At 39.1% G+C, this 17,357-nt stretch overlaps 1 protein-coding gene and 2 long non-coding RNA genes across 3 annotated transcripts; 2 read left to right on the forward strand and 1 right to left on the reverse strand.

The window, feature by feature from the left end:
- The first annotated feature begins 328 nt into the window (after positions 1–328).
- Positions 329–1,189, forward strand: LOC121999929. The gene is made up of 2 exons (XR_006116844.1): positions 329–642; positions 1,038–1,189. It is a non-coding gene; the product is annotated as an uncharacterized LOC121999929 (long non-coding RNA).
- Positions 1,190–6,250: 5,061 nt separating this feature from the next.
- LOC122000996 (protein LURP-one-related 15-like) lies at positions 6,251–7,631 on the forward strand. Its single transcript, XM_042555531.1, has 3 exons — positions 6,251–6,628; positions 6,980–7,207; positions 7,285–7,631. Exons 1-3 carry the CDS (start codon positions 6,359–6,361, stop codon positions 7,429–7,431), a joined length of 645 nt encoding a protein of 214 aa, XP_042411465.1. The 5' UTR covers positions 6,251–6,358; the 3' UTR covers positions 7,432–7,631.
- Positions 7,632–9,377: 1,746 nt separating this feature from the next.
- LOC121999930 lies at positions 9,378–11,577 on the reverse strand. Its single transcript, XR_006116845.1, has 3 exons — positions 10,950–11,577; positions 10,793–10,873; positions 9,378–9,428 (listed from the first exon to the last, which is right to left on the reverse strand). It is a non-coding gene; the product is annotated as an uncharacterized LOC121999930 (long non-coding RNA).
- Between the last annotated feature and the right edge of the window lie 5,780 nt (positions 11,578–17,357).

The following is a 17,357-nucleotide window of genomic DNA, read 5'->3' on the forward strand; positions in this document are numbered from 1 at the left end:
CGCCTAGAGTTGTGCAGTGTTCATTTGAGAAGGGAGCGGCGAAAAGATGGGAGTTGAAAAGCGCGAGCCTTTTTCGAGTAGCTTGTGTGGCGGTAGCGACTTGCATAGGGAAGGGAGTTAACGTGGTCAGGACGACGACTGCAGCAGTAATCACCAGTATAATTAATAGAAAAAATAAAAGGAAGAGGACAAGGACCTCCTCACTTCCTCTTATCTGCGCCTTTCCTCTCCCTAATAAATCTAGGATATAGTTTTATATGCTAAGGCCAAGGTTTACATCCACCAAAGATTGAGATTTGAGTCTCGTCTTCGCTTGGCCCCTCCGATTCCACACCCCCACAGCCTAGTAGCCACTCAAGGCATCCAACTATAAATACACTGCCAAGGCCATTTGATTTGTTCACCCACATGTCCTCCTCTCCCTTCTCAAGTAGTTTCTCCTTGTATTTTCTAAATCCCCCACGATTGTCTCCAAAGTAACTGTTACCACGTGAGCAGGCAAAAGTATGCAAGAATCTTTGAAGCTCAGGAGGGATAGCGCCATGGGTGGACTTGTGAAAGGTTTCTCAAAAAGCCTGTTTGTCTATTGCGCTATCTATCCTGAGTTTCATGGGTTCTTAATACTGTACAAGTTAAAGATGGGTATGTATCGATTCACTATTTAAATGATGTTATTGCTACGTTCTTAGTGCTAATATATATGATAAGTTGGCTGTTCTCACAGCATATCCTTTTCAGTATAAGGAACTTCACTTCTTACGAACATGGCGTTTTTTCCTCCATCTTTTGCTTCCGTTGGTGGCTTCGTTTCTTTTCTGTTTTCACTTGAATTGTTTTTTTTTTCTACGAAGGGGTTGATTATTGATTTTCCATTTAAGTTTGCTATGGGATTTGATTTTTAATTGATAGTTGACATCAAAGCTACCTGGAACTGTCGCTCAACTCACAGACAGACCAAATGTGTTTAGTAGGCCTTTAAAGCTTAAATTCGAGTCTAGCAAAATGATATCGCCATTACTGAGCTGTGCTTGGTTTAGGTCTTGAAGACATTGTGGCCCAGTCTACTGGAAGGAAACTGGAAAGTTAGGGAGGGGGAAGGGAAGCCGAGGGAAGTCCCAAAATTGTACGAGCATAAAGTACCAACCCATGTACATTTTCTATATATATTAGAATAATGTTTGCTGCATAATTCTATTGTGTTTTCAGACAGTCCAAGTCAGCCATCAATGGTTCTTATGTGCCTGCTTTTTCAGACTCTGCTATCTCAATGACATAGAAAAATCTTAAATTCGAACCATTGAATCAACTGAATCTAGTAACTTCTTTTTTCTCACCGGCCACTAATACAATGACGATTAGTGACATGGCCATTCCCTGGTCAGAAACAGCTTAGCTCGAATCCTCTGTATACTGCGCCTAAGGAGAATGCAGAAAGGTTGTGACTGATAAATGTAAAATGTGCAAATTCAACAGGCGGGTATTTTTGAAAGCTGATGTAAGAATGGCAAATGTGTATTCTACTTTTAAAATTAGAGTAAAAAAAATCTTTGGTATAAAGAACTTTAGGGCACTTATCATAAATAATGAAGCAGCATATTGCAGAATATACTGAATATCTGTTGACAGTATATTGTGCCTTTAGGGAACTTTGGTATAAGGATGTATAATGTGCCTTGCCGTCGCCATGGTATTCCATTCCAACAGCAAATATAGTAGAACGTTGAGATTCAGTCTCTGATAATGAACTGCCAAAGTGCCAAGCTTTTACAATAGTCTCTGAGAAGGAACATTCACCATGGAAACATTGGTAATCCAAGCTCCCAAAAGACAATCTATTATCAAACTTGGCATTTTAATAGAGAAGATAAACTATTGGAATTGCGGCATTCTTTGATGCCTTTTCATCAGAACCATAAAATGTTTCACGATGAAAAGTCAGAGCTATAACCCGATTTATCCACACTTTTTAAGAATCATTGGAGCTGATTTCTCTCTTCGATAGAGAGATCAGAGAAGTAGCAGAAATCACAAGTCATGACTAATAACTGGTTCTGTCGACAAGCCCAAACAATTAAGGTAAAATGGGTTTTACTTGTCAATACATTATATTCCATATAGCTTTGCTTTTTTTGTTGTAAAACATATCTTTTTTAATCTGGAATATGACTTCTTAACTTAATAGCTACAAGTAGCTACATGGGATGCACGTACAACCATTCCAACAGGAATTGCAATTTGACTAACAAGAATTGCTAAGAATCATTGAATGCAGTTGAAGTGGCCCTTAAGTGTTAAGAAAGTATATTTGCTAAAGCAGGAGGTTGACACGATATCATGCTTTTGAGTTTTTTTTCTGTCTTTGAAACAATGACTTCTGCCTGGCTAAGAAGATACACAACACAAGGTCATTAGTAGATATGGATACACATGCATTCATGTTCGTCGAGTGATTCAAAACAATAACACCAATCTTAAAACCATCTACAAAATGTAATGTAAGCTCTTGTAAAATCAGATAAATGCGGATGAGTTGCTGCAACTCAGATGGTTTTTAAATATCATAGGCAGCATGTTATGGGATATAACAATCTTATATTCACATATCCACCTCCCAAGATGTGGTGGGCTCAATCATGACTTCCTGTTGAAAGGTTTATTGGATCAAGAAGATAAAAAAGCTAGTCCACTAATGCCAGCCTGCTCACAGATAGCATTTCAGACTGAATTTGTCTCTACAGTTTGAGTTCATGCAGATAACAGTTCTTAACATCTCTGCTACCACCCTTGTGCGGCTTTCTTTGCCAATGCCCATGCCCATGCCCCATCTTAGCCGTGAGATTCATATTAACATTATTGAAGATTAACGATATCCACCATATGCATATTCTTCCCTTGCAAACTCTGAAAGCTTTGCTTGATGTCTTGTGTTACGCGAAGAAACTATAACAAATGCTGTCTCGTGTTATACACATTTGCGGGATTTGATTTGATATAGAATATAGACGTCTTCAGAAGAATGAAGATTTGCGATAGAAAAGTGCTTGAAAAAAGATGGGCTTGGATGGGCGGTCAGGATGAAAAAGAGTAGTTGTGGATGGAGAAACTGTTACACTTAGGTTGAATGTATGAATGAGATGAATACCGTTGCACCAATGCTGATGCCTCCAGTTTACTCCGGTTTATTGTCAACTTCCTTCTGCTCTTAATCCGCCAATCTATTGAAATTAGGACTTTCTCATGGAGTAAGATCTATGCTTTATTTTTATTGTCATCGTCCCTTCCCTAAACAGAGGCAGTAGACTATATCTATGATGAAGTTGTACACTCCTATGCAAGCAACGAAACTGCTTTCGGTATTACAAATTGATAGTGGTAATATAATTTCTGCCTCTTCATAACCACAACCAAAAGTTTCCAGCAAACTATTCAACATGATGCCAAAATAACAGAATTTAACTGCACAAGACGTGTTCTTAAGACGATGTGCTAATCGGGTGTAAGTAAATTGTTTATACCTATAGAACTTGTGTACTTTGACCGAGTTTCATCTGGATCAAGTAGGAAATTTATAATGAATGAGGACTCGATCAAACTGGATACTCTGAATCATTTGCTTGGACAAGTAACATCTTGTCATTGGCCGTCGGTTTTGAACACTTCGCAATTCGCACGCCACTTGCTTATCTTGTTGGAACTATTGCATTATTAACGGTCTGCATCATTGCATTATTAACGGTCTGCATCACGTTGACTATATATTATTCTCAAATTGCATGTCAAATCTTATAATAAACCACTTGTTCATCAAAGTCTCCATCAGGACCGACTTTAGATAGGCTATTAAAATTTATGCCTAGAACTTTAATTTTATTGGGGCCCATTTTTAATATTATATATATATATATATATATATAAAAGATTTACAATATGATCTCATTGGATTTCATAGATATTTTTGGATTTGCATGTTGCATGATCTTATTGATGAATTTTTCATAGATTTTGTTATATTTCAATGGATTTATCAAATTCCTACATTTCTTTTTATCCCTCTTATCTATAGAAATCCTACATTTTCATTAGATTTCTCTTGTTACTTTCGTCTCTTTCTTTTGGCCCTTTTCCAACTTGAAACCAATTTGAAGAAGTGACAAGGGAGTGAAATTGTGATGGACAATAACTATATTTTTGGTAAAAAAAATCTTCTTTCAAATTTTTTTAGAGAAAAATTATTGTTTTGTTTTATTTCCTTGAAGCTTAAGCACAACACCTCATTGTTTTTCCAGTGAATGATTAAATTTGATATTCTATAATGGGAATTTTTTTTTTTATCAAATTGATGACTTAATCAACACATTAAACAATTTTTGCTAGAAGGGAATCATCATTAATTATTGCTGGATAAAGAAATCAAAAAATGCAAAGATTTAGTAGTAGGATTTCCTTTAATAGAGAATGCAAGATTACTCCAAAAAAAATGAACAAGATGGTAATTTAGGAAAGGGAAGGGGAAAAGTGATAATTATTATTATTTTTTAAAAATTGATTTAACTTTGAAATGTATTGAGAGGTTCTTTATTAAAAAATGATTATATACTGATTAAATTACTATTATTTTTTTCCTCTTGTTTTTAAAAATGTATCTAAAAGAATGTTTATTATATTTATACAGATAAGAATCAAATGTCAAAGTATTATTATATTGAAATTGCAAGATATAAATCAAATTTTTATTCTTTTAATTTTAAACATTTTTATTTTGATAAATTAGTAGGAACTTATATATTATTATTATTATTATTATTATTTGAATATAAATATGTTTACTAAAAAATGCATTGTTCCGAATGAAAAAGGGTGAGAGATTTTTTTAAAAACAAAATTAAACCCTAATTTTTTTTTTCGCCTAGGGCCTCAACGAGGCTTAAGTTGGCCCTGTTCTCCAATACCTACTTTGTAAATAACTTGTTTATAAAAAGAAGTTCTTGGGGTTATGGTTCTGTAGTAGGACATCCAGATTGTCACCTAGTACCCACTGTTTAATCCTCAATTATGATGTATTTGCAGGAATTTTTCTTTTTTTTTCATAAAAATAAAATAGAAAATTTTTATTCTTTCTTCGTTATTAGAATTTTAGATCATAAATATAATTAAAAATATTTAATGTCATCAATTAAATAAGTCATAAATTAATATGATCAAATTTAAAATTAAAAACTAAAATCAACGGTAAACTAGAGATTTTGATACGCTTCCACAATACTAATTATTATATTTATAATTTTTTAAAAATTGAGCAAACTTTAGGGTTTTGGGTTGAGATTCTTCGACCCAATTTTTCTATCATCCTTACGTATTTATTTATAATTTGGAATACTAATTTTTATTCTTTATAATTCACAATATACAAATAAATCTTCTTTTTATATATATATATATATATATATATATATATATTCACAATGACAAAAAATTACTATTCATCCTCATTCCACTAGCAGGTCAACTTAGAATATCTATATCAATTTTCTTAAACACAAAATTCAGTTACCCTTTTCATTTACTAAATTTAGATTTTATTAATAGTATTTTTTTAAATTTAGGAATTAAAATTCATTCTTTAAAAATTTAAAATATAATTTAATTTGGGAGGTTGAAAAATAAAAGGAATATGAAAAGTAGATATTATATAAGGAGAAAGAAAAAAAATAAAAAAATAAAAGTGAGAAGAAAATAATAAATAAATAAAAATAATATAAATTTTAGGATAATTGATGTAGTGTGTAGTGAAAAATAATTATCTAAATTTAATAAAATAGATGATTTACTCTAGATTTTAAGGATATTGAAGAGAAATTGATGAGTATATTCTTGATGGAAGTTTTAAAAGGATTTAATAATAATTTAATTTTTATTCGTGTGTTAAAATGTTCAATTAACTTTATTCTTCTTAAAAGTAATTTAGCTTTATCACCACTTCAGCTTTATCACCACTTCTTCCCAAACAATTTTTTTTTTTTTTAAAATTTATTACTCTAGTAGTTATGAACAAAAGTACTTCCTTATCTTCTTATTATACTATCATATAATTTAATCATATATTATTTTGTGTTGACTATCTCGAACATAAAAACACAATGATATGAAAAGGCTCCATAGAATAAAACTCAATATCTTTATATTTAAATAATTAAATCGTTAAAACAGTATTAAAATTAGAGGGTATTTTATTTCTACTTCAAAGAAATAAAAAAACGGAAATTCAGGGCTAAAATAAAACTTTTGGTCGACGCAGTATCGGAGCCCAATACAAAGATATACTGTTCTCGTTCAGATCGCCTGCGTTACATTAACCTGGATGGCGGCGATTCCTATGGCGATGCCGGTTCCGGCGGCGGCAGGGTCCGTGTGCGGGCCGGTGGTGGTGGTTGGGCAGCAGTTCTGCGCTCCCTACGTCGTCGATCTAACCGTCACGAAGAAGGCGCTCAGCCTGTCGGACAGCGACTTCGCAGTGACGGACATCAACGGCAACGTGGTGCTCAAGGTGAAGGGCGTCGTCTTCAGCCTCCGCGACCGCGCCGTCCTCGTTGACGCCGCCAACAATCCTGTCCTCACCATGCAACAAAAGGCACAAATTCTTACCCTATTTTACATTTTTATCTATTTATCCTGCAAAAATCTATAAAATTGCAAATCTATCTTGATACACATAACACATCTCGACAACTAGGCCCTTAGTTTGATTTTTCCCCCTTCAAATGTGCATCTTGATGAGCTAAAGGGGCCTCTGCTGGGAATCGCCTCAAGTTTCCTTTTGCTGTAGGATCCGACTGATTTCGTCTAAATTTTGACACAATTTTTTTTCAGTATTTCTATCCTGCTCCGCACAGTTTGTCACATGATTCGAATTAGGATCTCTTACGTTGGTGCCGTTTGCTCCGAATTACTACTTGGTGAATAGCTCGTGTATTATTTTTAGATGTTCAGCATGCACAGAAGATGGCAAGTGTTCAGAGGCGAGGGCACAAATCCTGAAAATTTGTTATTTAGCGTAAAGAAGTCAAAGTTGTTTCAACTAAAAACAGAGCTGGACGTGATCATGGCAAGCAACCCCAACGAGGACGAATGCGATTTCAAGATCAAGGGGAGCTACTTTGAGAGATCATGCACTGTGTGCCTCGGAAACTCCGATAGTATTATCGCCCAAGTAAGAACATTCGACCTGATTCCAATTAATTTCTTAGATTTTTGTTCGTTGATGCTTCAACATACTGTGAATCGTAGATGAACCGTAAATATACAGTGAAGAATGTGATTTTGGGGAAGGATACATTTGGCGTGACGGTGTATCCAAACGTGGACTACGCCTTCATTGCTTCGCTCATTGTTATTCTCGATGAGATTAACAAAGATAGAGCCGGAGACGACTGAAAAGACACAGTCGCTATTTGTCATGCAATCTATGTAAATTCACTTTATCTGTCATTTGGCTTCTCAGTTACGATGGTATATTTTTTCCAAAATAGTATTGGGACAGACGAACGGAAACGTTGGATGCGAATACATGCGAATGTATTCGTCTTTTATCATATAATTATAAATACACTGCTAGTCGTGTTTGCCTGAATAAATGTGTTTCATCTGAAACTGAATAGATGTGCTCTCTCCCTGGTTACCAAAATTCTATTTAATAGGGAACTTTTCTTCCTACTTTAAAAAATTGTTTCTTCGGTAATTAAAGATATCGCTTTGTTCAGCTCATTTCGATGGAGTCCCACTGCCGGTGGAAGATCTTTTCAGATCATGGAAGAGCCGAAACTGGCGCATTTCGAGCAAACAGCCAAATGCACTCAGTTCGGGAGACCATCTCTTGGTCTTGTCGACACCAACCCCTCCACATGAATTTATGAGACTAAGGATGAAACTGTTTGATAAGTATAACCCAAAAAATTAAAAAATAAGAAGAAGAAGAAGAAGAAATCAAAATAAAACACTAATTCAGAGTCTCCAGTGATGATTAATTCCTCGTGCGACCAATGGGGGAAGAAGTGATCACCATTGACACTCCTTTCCACCTAAGCAATTGTGACATCTCCTCCATAATAATAAGCCGAACCTATTTTGTTTGTCGCATAGACACAAATTAGGTTTCAATTAGGATATTTAATCTCAATTGAAATATTTTTTTTAAATAAGAGAGAGAAAAGAAAAAGGAGACCCACTGCTGTTCAATTTTATTCTCCTTCAGACAAAAAACAGATGTTGAAATATTCTGAAATTCGTAGACATCGATGGATCACAGATCAAATGCCAATACTATTAAAAAAGATTAGACACTTCAAATATCATTAGCTACTATGGAATACTCCATTTATTTCAAACAATATACATGGTACCTTGATTCAATTGATTAACTAGACCCAGTACCTGTAAGTCACATTTAAAGGAAAGATTCTTACAAGTATGTAATAACTAGGAATCAAATTATGGGTGCTTACGAAATAACTAAGTGCCCTTTTCACTGCACTATAACCCCGGAGACATGGTACCTTGATTTAAAAATGATAAATCCAACTAGCCTATCGGGCCGACTACAAAGAATGGTAGTTTGATTAAAAATATATATATATGGTAGTATGATATCTTTATTTTCTCTCTTATAGCAATGATATTTTTCACTAGACCACACTGCATAATATATATAGTGTCTACCGTGTACTAAACTTATTCTATAATTTCTCATCGGTAGGGAAAATTATCGACTAGAGCCTTGAGTTAGAGTTTATTCCTCTAAAACTTTTAATATATCTAACATTCAGTTAAGATTAGTCATTCAGTAGACTTCTCAACATTGTCTAATATACAGTTAGGACTAATCACTTGGTAAACTTCTTACTACTGTTTAACCTCTATTTAGAATTTTTCCTTATCTAACCACCAGTTAGGATTAGTCAATCAGTAGACTTCTTGTCACGCCCCGGAGGAGTCCCTGTCCGAAGAAATTTCGACAACATCTCCCCTGTACGGCGGACAATCTGAAACTTTCTACATATCCACATACCTCAGCCACATACGACTGGAATAATAGCAGAAATAAAATACAATACACAGACATTCCACGTAGTTTATATAACAAGTAAACGGAAGAATAATACTCTGACTCGAAATCAACCCTACTCCACTACACTCGTAAAGCTCAAATCCGACAAACTCACCTCTTCTGCCGTCCAGGCAGGCATGGAGTAAAACATATCCAAACCACAACAAAGTCCATCAACGATAAGAATCCATACAAGATTCATAAGTAAAACAATCCAAAACATAACAAGTTCAAAACATAGTCTAATAAAGAAGAAAACCAAAAGATCAATAAGTCATCGTGGTCTGCAGGGGACTGGCAACTGGAACTCTCTCCTGACAGCATCAACCTGAAAAATAACAACAATGGAGGCGGGGTGAGTCCAACACTCAGCAGGTACAACTGATATACAAAGTAGGGAAATAACACCTAGCACTAATCATGCGTACAGTCTCCTGATATAAGAAAGATAAAAATGCATTTGAAGTAAACAGGAGAGAAACTGTACTAACTAGGACCTAGGTATAAGGACAAACAATCCGAGTGATATGGAAATCCTGTATGCATGTCAAACATAGGTATCCAAACAATATGCAGCATATAAATGCAGCAAACACAAACACAAGCAATAAATGCATCATGCATATGATGCCAATGATGCATCCTGGTCACCCCTAAAGCCAGTCGATCATCTCACACAATAGTGAGGCCGAGTGGGTAGGGCTGTGACAACCGTGCACTCTGTCGTCACTACTCCTGATGAGTGACCGAGTGGACGGGATGCTGTCGGAGTACACCTATCCTCCTACCCCAAATCATAAATGGGGGGGCGCAATGCTCTCAACTCCCGGTACACGATGACGGGGAGGAATCCCTGCCGGATAACACGTTGTGTCACACTACCCATGAGTGGACCAACGGTGCCTAACAGAGTCCCTGTTGCAACACACTCTGCCTGAATCGACCACTAACCCATGAGTGGTGGTGTGTGCAGATCCATGTAACTGCCGATGTGCTCAACAATAATGGAGTGAACTATCGTACAGCATGCAATCATGCAAATGGTGCATGACACTAACCACAAAATATCCTGACCTAATCTATATATATATATAAAAGTGCATCATAGGTCAACGAATCAAATCAAATCAAAGGTACACAGAAGGTATAAAACCTAGGTCCTGAACATGGTGAAACATGGTATATCACTACCCCTATAAGCATGTATCATCAGGTAAGGAATATATGAGATGCAAAACAAGCAATCAATCAATCATGTAACAAGTATCGGGTAGTGATTAACCGGAACAAATAAGAACATAATTAATGCAACTTGTTAAATTCACTACTATGTATATCAAATGACATAAGTCAAAAGTACCCGCCTCCAATCGAAAAGGAAAAAAGTCCAAATCCGGTAATCAAGATACTCGTCAAGATACCATCTCGAATCAGAGTCTTGTGTTATCAAACATATATTTTATTTAGCTACAAATGAACCAAATAGCTAAATAAAAATCCTTAAGAACAATTTAGGGGAAAACCCTAAACCATAATCTCGACCTTCCTAATTAAATCCAACGATTAACTAAGATTAATTTCCTTTAATCCTAATCATAACATTAGATTAAAAAAATCTAAATCTAATCCAATCTACCAATTCCCAACATAACCAAATCAATATACACGAAGCTCAAAAACCCTAAACCTTACCTTACTTCTCAGCAGGGATGTTGCTGCCGGAGAAAGGTAGTCGCTGGAAGGTGGCTGCCGGATCCAAGAGCAGAGTTGCTGCTGGAAAGCAGAAACAAATATGATCAACTAATCCACCAGCACGAAAATTTGGAAAACAAAACACCACCTGCCTTACCCTAGTCTCTTTTCCTCTCTGCCGGTAGACAGTAACCGGTTAAAACCAAAAACGGGTGGCCGACAAATAGGGCACAGAACTAGCAGACCTGAGGTGCTCGATTTCTGTCGGATACACCTTGTCTGGCACCGGCAATCAGGTGGACCCAAACTAGGGCACGAAGCTAGGGCAGATGAAAAGAAGCTTCGGTTGTTGCTCGGGTCAAGAGTGGGCGGCGGCGGCAAAGCACAGTGGTAGTCGAGTGATGATGGCCGACGATCGGGAGGTAGAGCAGTCGGTCGGCTCTTGCTCTGCCAGAAGAAAGGAAGAGAGGTGAAACAAAAATCTTGGTCGGCGCTAGGGCATAAGCAAAACTCGCGTCGGGGATGGAAAGAAGAAGAGAAAAGTGGAGGCTCGCGGCTCACTAGGGCACAAAGTCACTCGGCTGTAGAGAGGGAGAAAAGATCGGCTGTAGAGAGGGAGAAAAGATTCGGGAGGCAGAGGAGAGGAGAAGTGGCCGAGGGATTTCAGGTTTTGGGGAGGAAGAAACCGCCGAGGCCGGCAGTTAGGGCACGGAGGAGGGCGTCGGGCGCGCGGGGAAGGAAGAAACGGCGAGGGTGCTCGGGCACGGGGTTTTCAGCGAGGCAGAGAAAAAAAAACAAATAAAGAAAATAAAGAAAATAAAAATAAAAGAAAAAGGAAATGTAAATATAAACATTTCCTCACTTAAATGGAATAGCCTAAACAGGTTTTTCCGGACTCCGTTTTTATCCCCGTTAACTTATCCATACGAGCTCCGAAAAATTCCCGAAAAATTTCTAAAAATTCTGGAAAATTTCCTTATTAATATTCGCTTATTTTCGGTATTTTACATTATCCCCCACTAATAAAAATTTGGTCCCCAAATTTCGTTATCTACCATCAGCAAGTACTAACAACAGATATAAAGTATAAATGCTGAACGGTAAATTAGATTACATACCTCAAGTGAAAAGATGGGGATATCGAGCTCGGATCGTATCCTCGAGCTCCCAAGTAGCCTCCTCGTCCGAATGATGCTGCCATCTGACTTTAACCAGCCGGATAGTCTTGTTCCGCAACTGACGATCTTTCCGGTTTAGAATCCGTACTGGAATCTCCTCATAAGTAATGTCAGGCTGAACTGCAACTGAGATATCTGTCAGCACATGTGCCGGATCAGGTACGTATCTTCTCAGCATAGATACGTGGAATACATCGTGAACGCCTGACAGGGACGGTGGTAGTGCCAGTCGGTAAGCTACCGCTCTGATCCTCTCCAAGATCTCGAAAGAGCCAATGTACCGCGGAGCTAGCTTACCTCTGAGGCCAAATCTCTTCACCCCTTTCGTGGGTGAAACTCGCAGAAATACATGGTCGCCAACAGAGAACTCTAGTGGTCTGCATCTCCGATCAGCATAACTCTTCTGGCGGTCCTGCGCCTCTGACATTCTCCGTCTGATAGTACAGACCAACTCTACATCCTGCTGAACTCTATGAGGTCCCAACATCTGGGTCTCTTCAACCTCATCCCAGAGAACGGGTGTCTGACAAGGCCTACCATACAACGCCTCAAACGGTGCCATCTGGATAGCCGAATGAAAGCTGTTGTTGTAAGCAAACTCTACTAACGGCAGATGGTCCTCCCAATTGCCTCCGAAATCCATAACACATGCCTCAACAGATCCTCTAAAGTCTGAATGGTCCGCTCTGACTGTCCATCTGTCTGTGGATGGAAAGCTGTACTGAATCGTAGCTGTGTGCCCAAGGCCTGCTGCAGACTCTGCCAGAAACGAGACGTGAACCGTGGATCTCTATCCGAGATGATACTCAACGGAACACCATGTAGTCTGATGATCTCCCGACAATACAGATCTGCCAATCGATCCAAGGGATCAGTCCTCCGAATCGCTAAGAAATGCGCGGATTTGGTTAATCGATCAACGATTACCCAAATCGCGTCATGACCTCATCGTGTCCTCGGCAACCCTACCACAAAGTCCATGATAATGTGATCCCACTTCCACTCAGGAATAGGAATCCGCTGAAGTAATCCTGCAGGTCTTTGGTGCTCAGCCTTCACCTGCTGACAAACAAGACATCTAGCTACGAAATTCGTGATGTCTTTCTTCATGCCGTTCCACCAATAGGAACGCCTCAAGTCTCGATACATACAGGTCCCGCCTGGATGGATCGTAAATCGAGAGCGGTGTGCCTCCTGGAGTATCTCCTGTAAGACCGGATGAGACTGAGGTACGCATAATCTGTCTCGGAAGTATATAATACCCTCCTCGTCGCGTGTAAACTCGGTCTGCTGCTCAGAAGCTATCTGACTGCTAATGAACTGCAAATGTTGATCACCAGCCTGGGCCTCTCGGATCCTCGTCCTGATCGACGACTGAGCAACCATGGTAACCAGAATACCCTGCTCTGTCGGTCCCTGCTCCTCAAGATCTAACTCAGAGAAACCTTGAATCAAGTCTGTAACTGAAACTCGGTGGCAAGCCAAAGTCCCTCTGGACTTCCTGCTGAGTGCATCGGCAACCACATTAGCTTTCCCCGGGTGGTAGCTAATGGTACAGACAGTGGAGAGTGTATCGGCAACCACTTCCTGCTGAGTGCATCGGCAAGCCAAAGTCTCTACTATGACATTAGCATCTACCCTGCTTGGTGACATCCAGACAGCTCAAGAACAGGATCCTGAAATTCAGCAAACCAAGCAAGGGTTAGCAGAATCAGAAAGTGGAGAGTTCAGAGTATCAGATAGTGGGGCATTATATTTCGGTGACAGACTCTGGGTTCCAGATCAGGAGGAACTACGCAGGAAGATCTTAGATGAGGCTCACAGAACTCCTTATGCGATGCATCCTGGCTCCACCAAGATGTACCAAGACCTGAAGAGACGTTTTTGGTGGCCTGGGATGAAGAGAGACATCGCTAGATATGTTAGCACCTGTCTGACCTGTCAGAGGGTCAAGGCAGAACACCAGAGACCAGGAGGAGTTTTGCAGCCTATCCAGATTCCAGAATGGAAGTGGAAAGATATTTCCATGGACTTCATAGTGGGACTACCCAGAACCACGAATGGTTTTGATACCATCTGGGTAATAGTCGACAGATTGATTAAATCAGCCCACTTCTTAGCTATCAGGATATCCTACTCCATGGAGCAGCTAGCTCAGTTGTATCTCAAGGAGATCGTTAGATTACATGGAGTCCCACGAACCATTATTTCAGACAGAGACAGTAGGTTCACATCACACTTCTAGGAGTGTGTACAGTCAGCTTTGGGCACTAAGTTAAAGTTTAGCACAACCTTCCATCCTCAGACAGATGGTCAAACAGAGCGAGTAAATCGGGTACTCGAAGATATGCTCCGAGCATGTGCCCTAGATTTTAAAGGAAGTTGGTGCAAATATCTGAGCTTAGCAGAATTTGCATACAACAACAGCTATCAGACCACTATCGGCATGGCACCTTACGAGGCTCTCTATGGGCGGAGGTGTAGTTCTCCAATCTGCTGGTATGAGAGTGGTGAACAGAAGGAACTAGAACTTCAGATAGATCTAGTAGCAGACACCACAGCAGCTATACAGCAGATCCGCCAGAGGATAGAGACAGCTCAGAGCCGCCAGAAAAGCTATGCTGATACACGACGCAGACCCTTAGAGTTTTCAGTTGGGGATTCAGTATTCCTCAGAGTAGCTCCTATGAAGGGAGTAATGCGTTTTGGGAAGAAGGGCAAACTAAGTCCCAGATATGTGGGACCATACCTTATCAGCAGAAGAGTTGGCAAGGTAGCATATGAGCTAGAGCTACCCCAGGAAATGTCAGCTGTTCATAATGTATTTCATGTCTCTATGCTGAAGAAGCATATCCCAGATGCCACCCAGGTGATTGAGCCCCAGTCAATACAAGTCCGTGAAGACCTCAGCTATGATAGTCGGCCTACTCAGATAGTAGATCGAGCAGTTAAGAAATTACGGAACAAGGAAGTACCATTAGTAAAAGTCATTTGGCAAAATCACACAGCAGAAGAGGCAACATGGGAGACAGAAGCCAGTATGAGACAGAAGTACCCAGAGTTATTCTAAGTTCGAGGATGAACTTTTTATAAGGTATGAGGGATTGTAACGCCCGAAAATTCTCAAAATAATTATTAGAAATATCCTGGTATTTTTCTGGAATTTTAGGATATTTTTACATAATTTTTAGAGTAGCGGAAGTAGCAAAAAATAAATAGAAACGTAAAATAGCTTAAGCGGGAATCGAACCCGAGACCTATTGGGTCCTACGACTTATAGATAGTCCTAGTAACCAGTTGAACCCAGCAGGGCCGTGCTGAAAGGAAAGGGGAACAATTATATTTATATTTGAGTTGGGCCGAATTACCCACTTAATATAAATATGGAATTAAGGGAAGAGTTATTATTATTTCTAAACGTTGACTCTCCTCTTCCTCACCCTAATTTCGCCGAACCTCCCTTCTCCCTCATCTCTCGGCGCCAACCACAAGCAAGCCTAGGGTTTCATGCCAAGGGCTATATGAGCACCTTCCGGCGACGACTCCGACACGAGGACGCTTCCCTTCGTGAGAGGAACACGTAGACGCGAGGGAACCGTCGAGAAGATCATCTCCACAGGAAATCTAGCGATTAGAATCGTAAGAAAACTAGCACAGGAGGTAAGAAACCCCTCACCTGCAGTATAAGTAGTTTCCGTATGAATTTTATGCTTCAGTTAGTAGTATGTAGATTTTCGGCACAAAGGATGCAAATTAGCGCATACCAAGTGTTCGGTTAAATTATTAGCACGGTTAAAATGCAACTTAAGCATTTTACCAGCTTAGCTAAATGCAATAGAAGCGTTCATTCAGTATGTTTAGCTTTAGTACAGCTTATATGGGACTACGGTCCAATGGGTGGGCTCCCACAGTCGCCTCTAGGTTCAGATAACCTAGAAATAGCAATATAAGAAGAACTCAGCTATAATCAGTATTTTATTTTAGCAGTGTCACTGTACTGGATTAGATATCCATTGGGTTGGGCTCCCATAGTCGTCCCTAGGTTCAGATAACCTAGTAACCCTACTAAATTCGGGACTTGTAAACCCAGGTCTAGTTAAGGATGCGCGCATAGCATGTACAGTTGTCGGGCCCAAACAGCAGCATGATTATTATTTTAATCTATTTATGAAAATAGTTTTCAAAACTTCACAAATAGTTATGTGGATTCAGTACAACTTTAGCATTGGTTAGAATTAACTTAGTTCAGTGTTTGTATCAGTTCAGTTCTCTATTGATACAATATGATAGTTTATGTTAGCACTTATTGCCATGACTAGTTTGTTTGTATGCCATGCTATGCTCTTACATGTTCAGTATTCATATGTTTCAAATAGCATATTTTAAAAAAACATAAATTACATCATATGCATGTTTTAGTGAGGTAGATGATTTCTTACTAAGCTCTCAAGCTTACAGATACTATTTTTCCTTATATTGCAGATAAAGGTAAAGGAAAAATGGACTAGCGGAGGCTGGAGGTCAATGCGATGATGAAGATGTGTGTGGTTGAAACCTGGAATAAAGACCTTGGAGAAACTAGAAATAATCTGAAACTTTAGCATTTTATTAAGTTGTTACTTTCCTTATTTCAGTCATTTTAATGCTATGAATCATGAAAGACCTGTTTAGATTGTTAGTGTTCCTGCTTAGAATGTCAGTTAGTGTCATTGGGGATGTTTATGGTCATGTTAGAACTTGTGTGTGTGAATTTGGCACGAAACAGTGCTGAAATCAGACTTGTGGTACGAAATCAGGAACCCCGATCGATCGGCCGATCGATTGGAGGCTTCTCAATCGATCAGCCGATCGATTGAGAAATTCGTACCGCGAACAGTAAGCTCCTGGATCAATCAGCCGATCGATCCGGATGCCTTCTGTCGCGAACAGAAAACCCTGGGATCGATCACTCGATCGATTGGCCAGTCTGGATCGATCAGCCGATCGATCCAAAATATTGCCCGAGCACAGTAGCGTGCTGGATCGATCACTGGATCGATCCAACCTAAGTTCCGCATACAGTAGCATGCTGGGTCGATCACTGGATCGATTAGACCATTCCAATCGATCCACCGATCGATTGAGAAGCCTTATAGCAGCGGGAAACCCCTTATTCCAGTTCCTTGACCATGGGGAATGTAATATATGACATGAATAGTTTGATTACACCCCTTAGCACATATAGAATAAATAAATGATAATAGTTTAGCCAAGTTTTAATTAGTACAGCTTCCGCACCTAGACTTAGTGATGGTCATGGATATAGCTTAGTACAGTATAATGTGACGGTCCGGCCTTACAGCCTAGTTAGTAGAAGGCGGGTCGTTACAAAATGGTTTCTTAGTTAC

Source organism: Zingiber officinale, chromosome 7A (genome assembly GCF_018446385.1).
Source record: "Zingiber officinale cultivar Zhangliang chromosome 7A, Zo_v1.1, whole genome shotgun sequence".
In the NCBI taxonomy this organism is placed as follows: domain Eukaryota; kingdom Viridiplantae; phylum Streptophyta; class Magnoliopsida; order Zingiberales; family Zingiberaceae; genus Zingiber; species Zingiber officinale.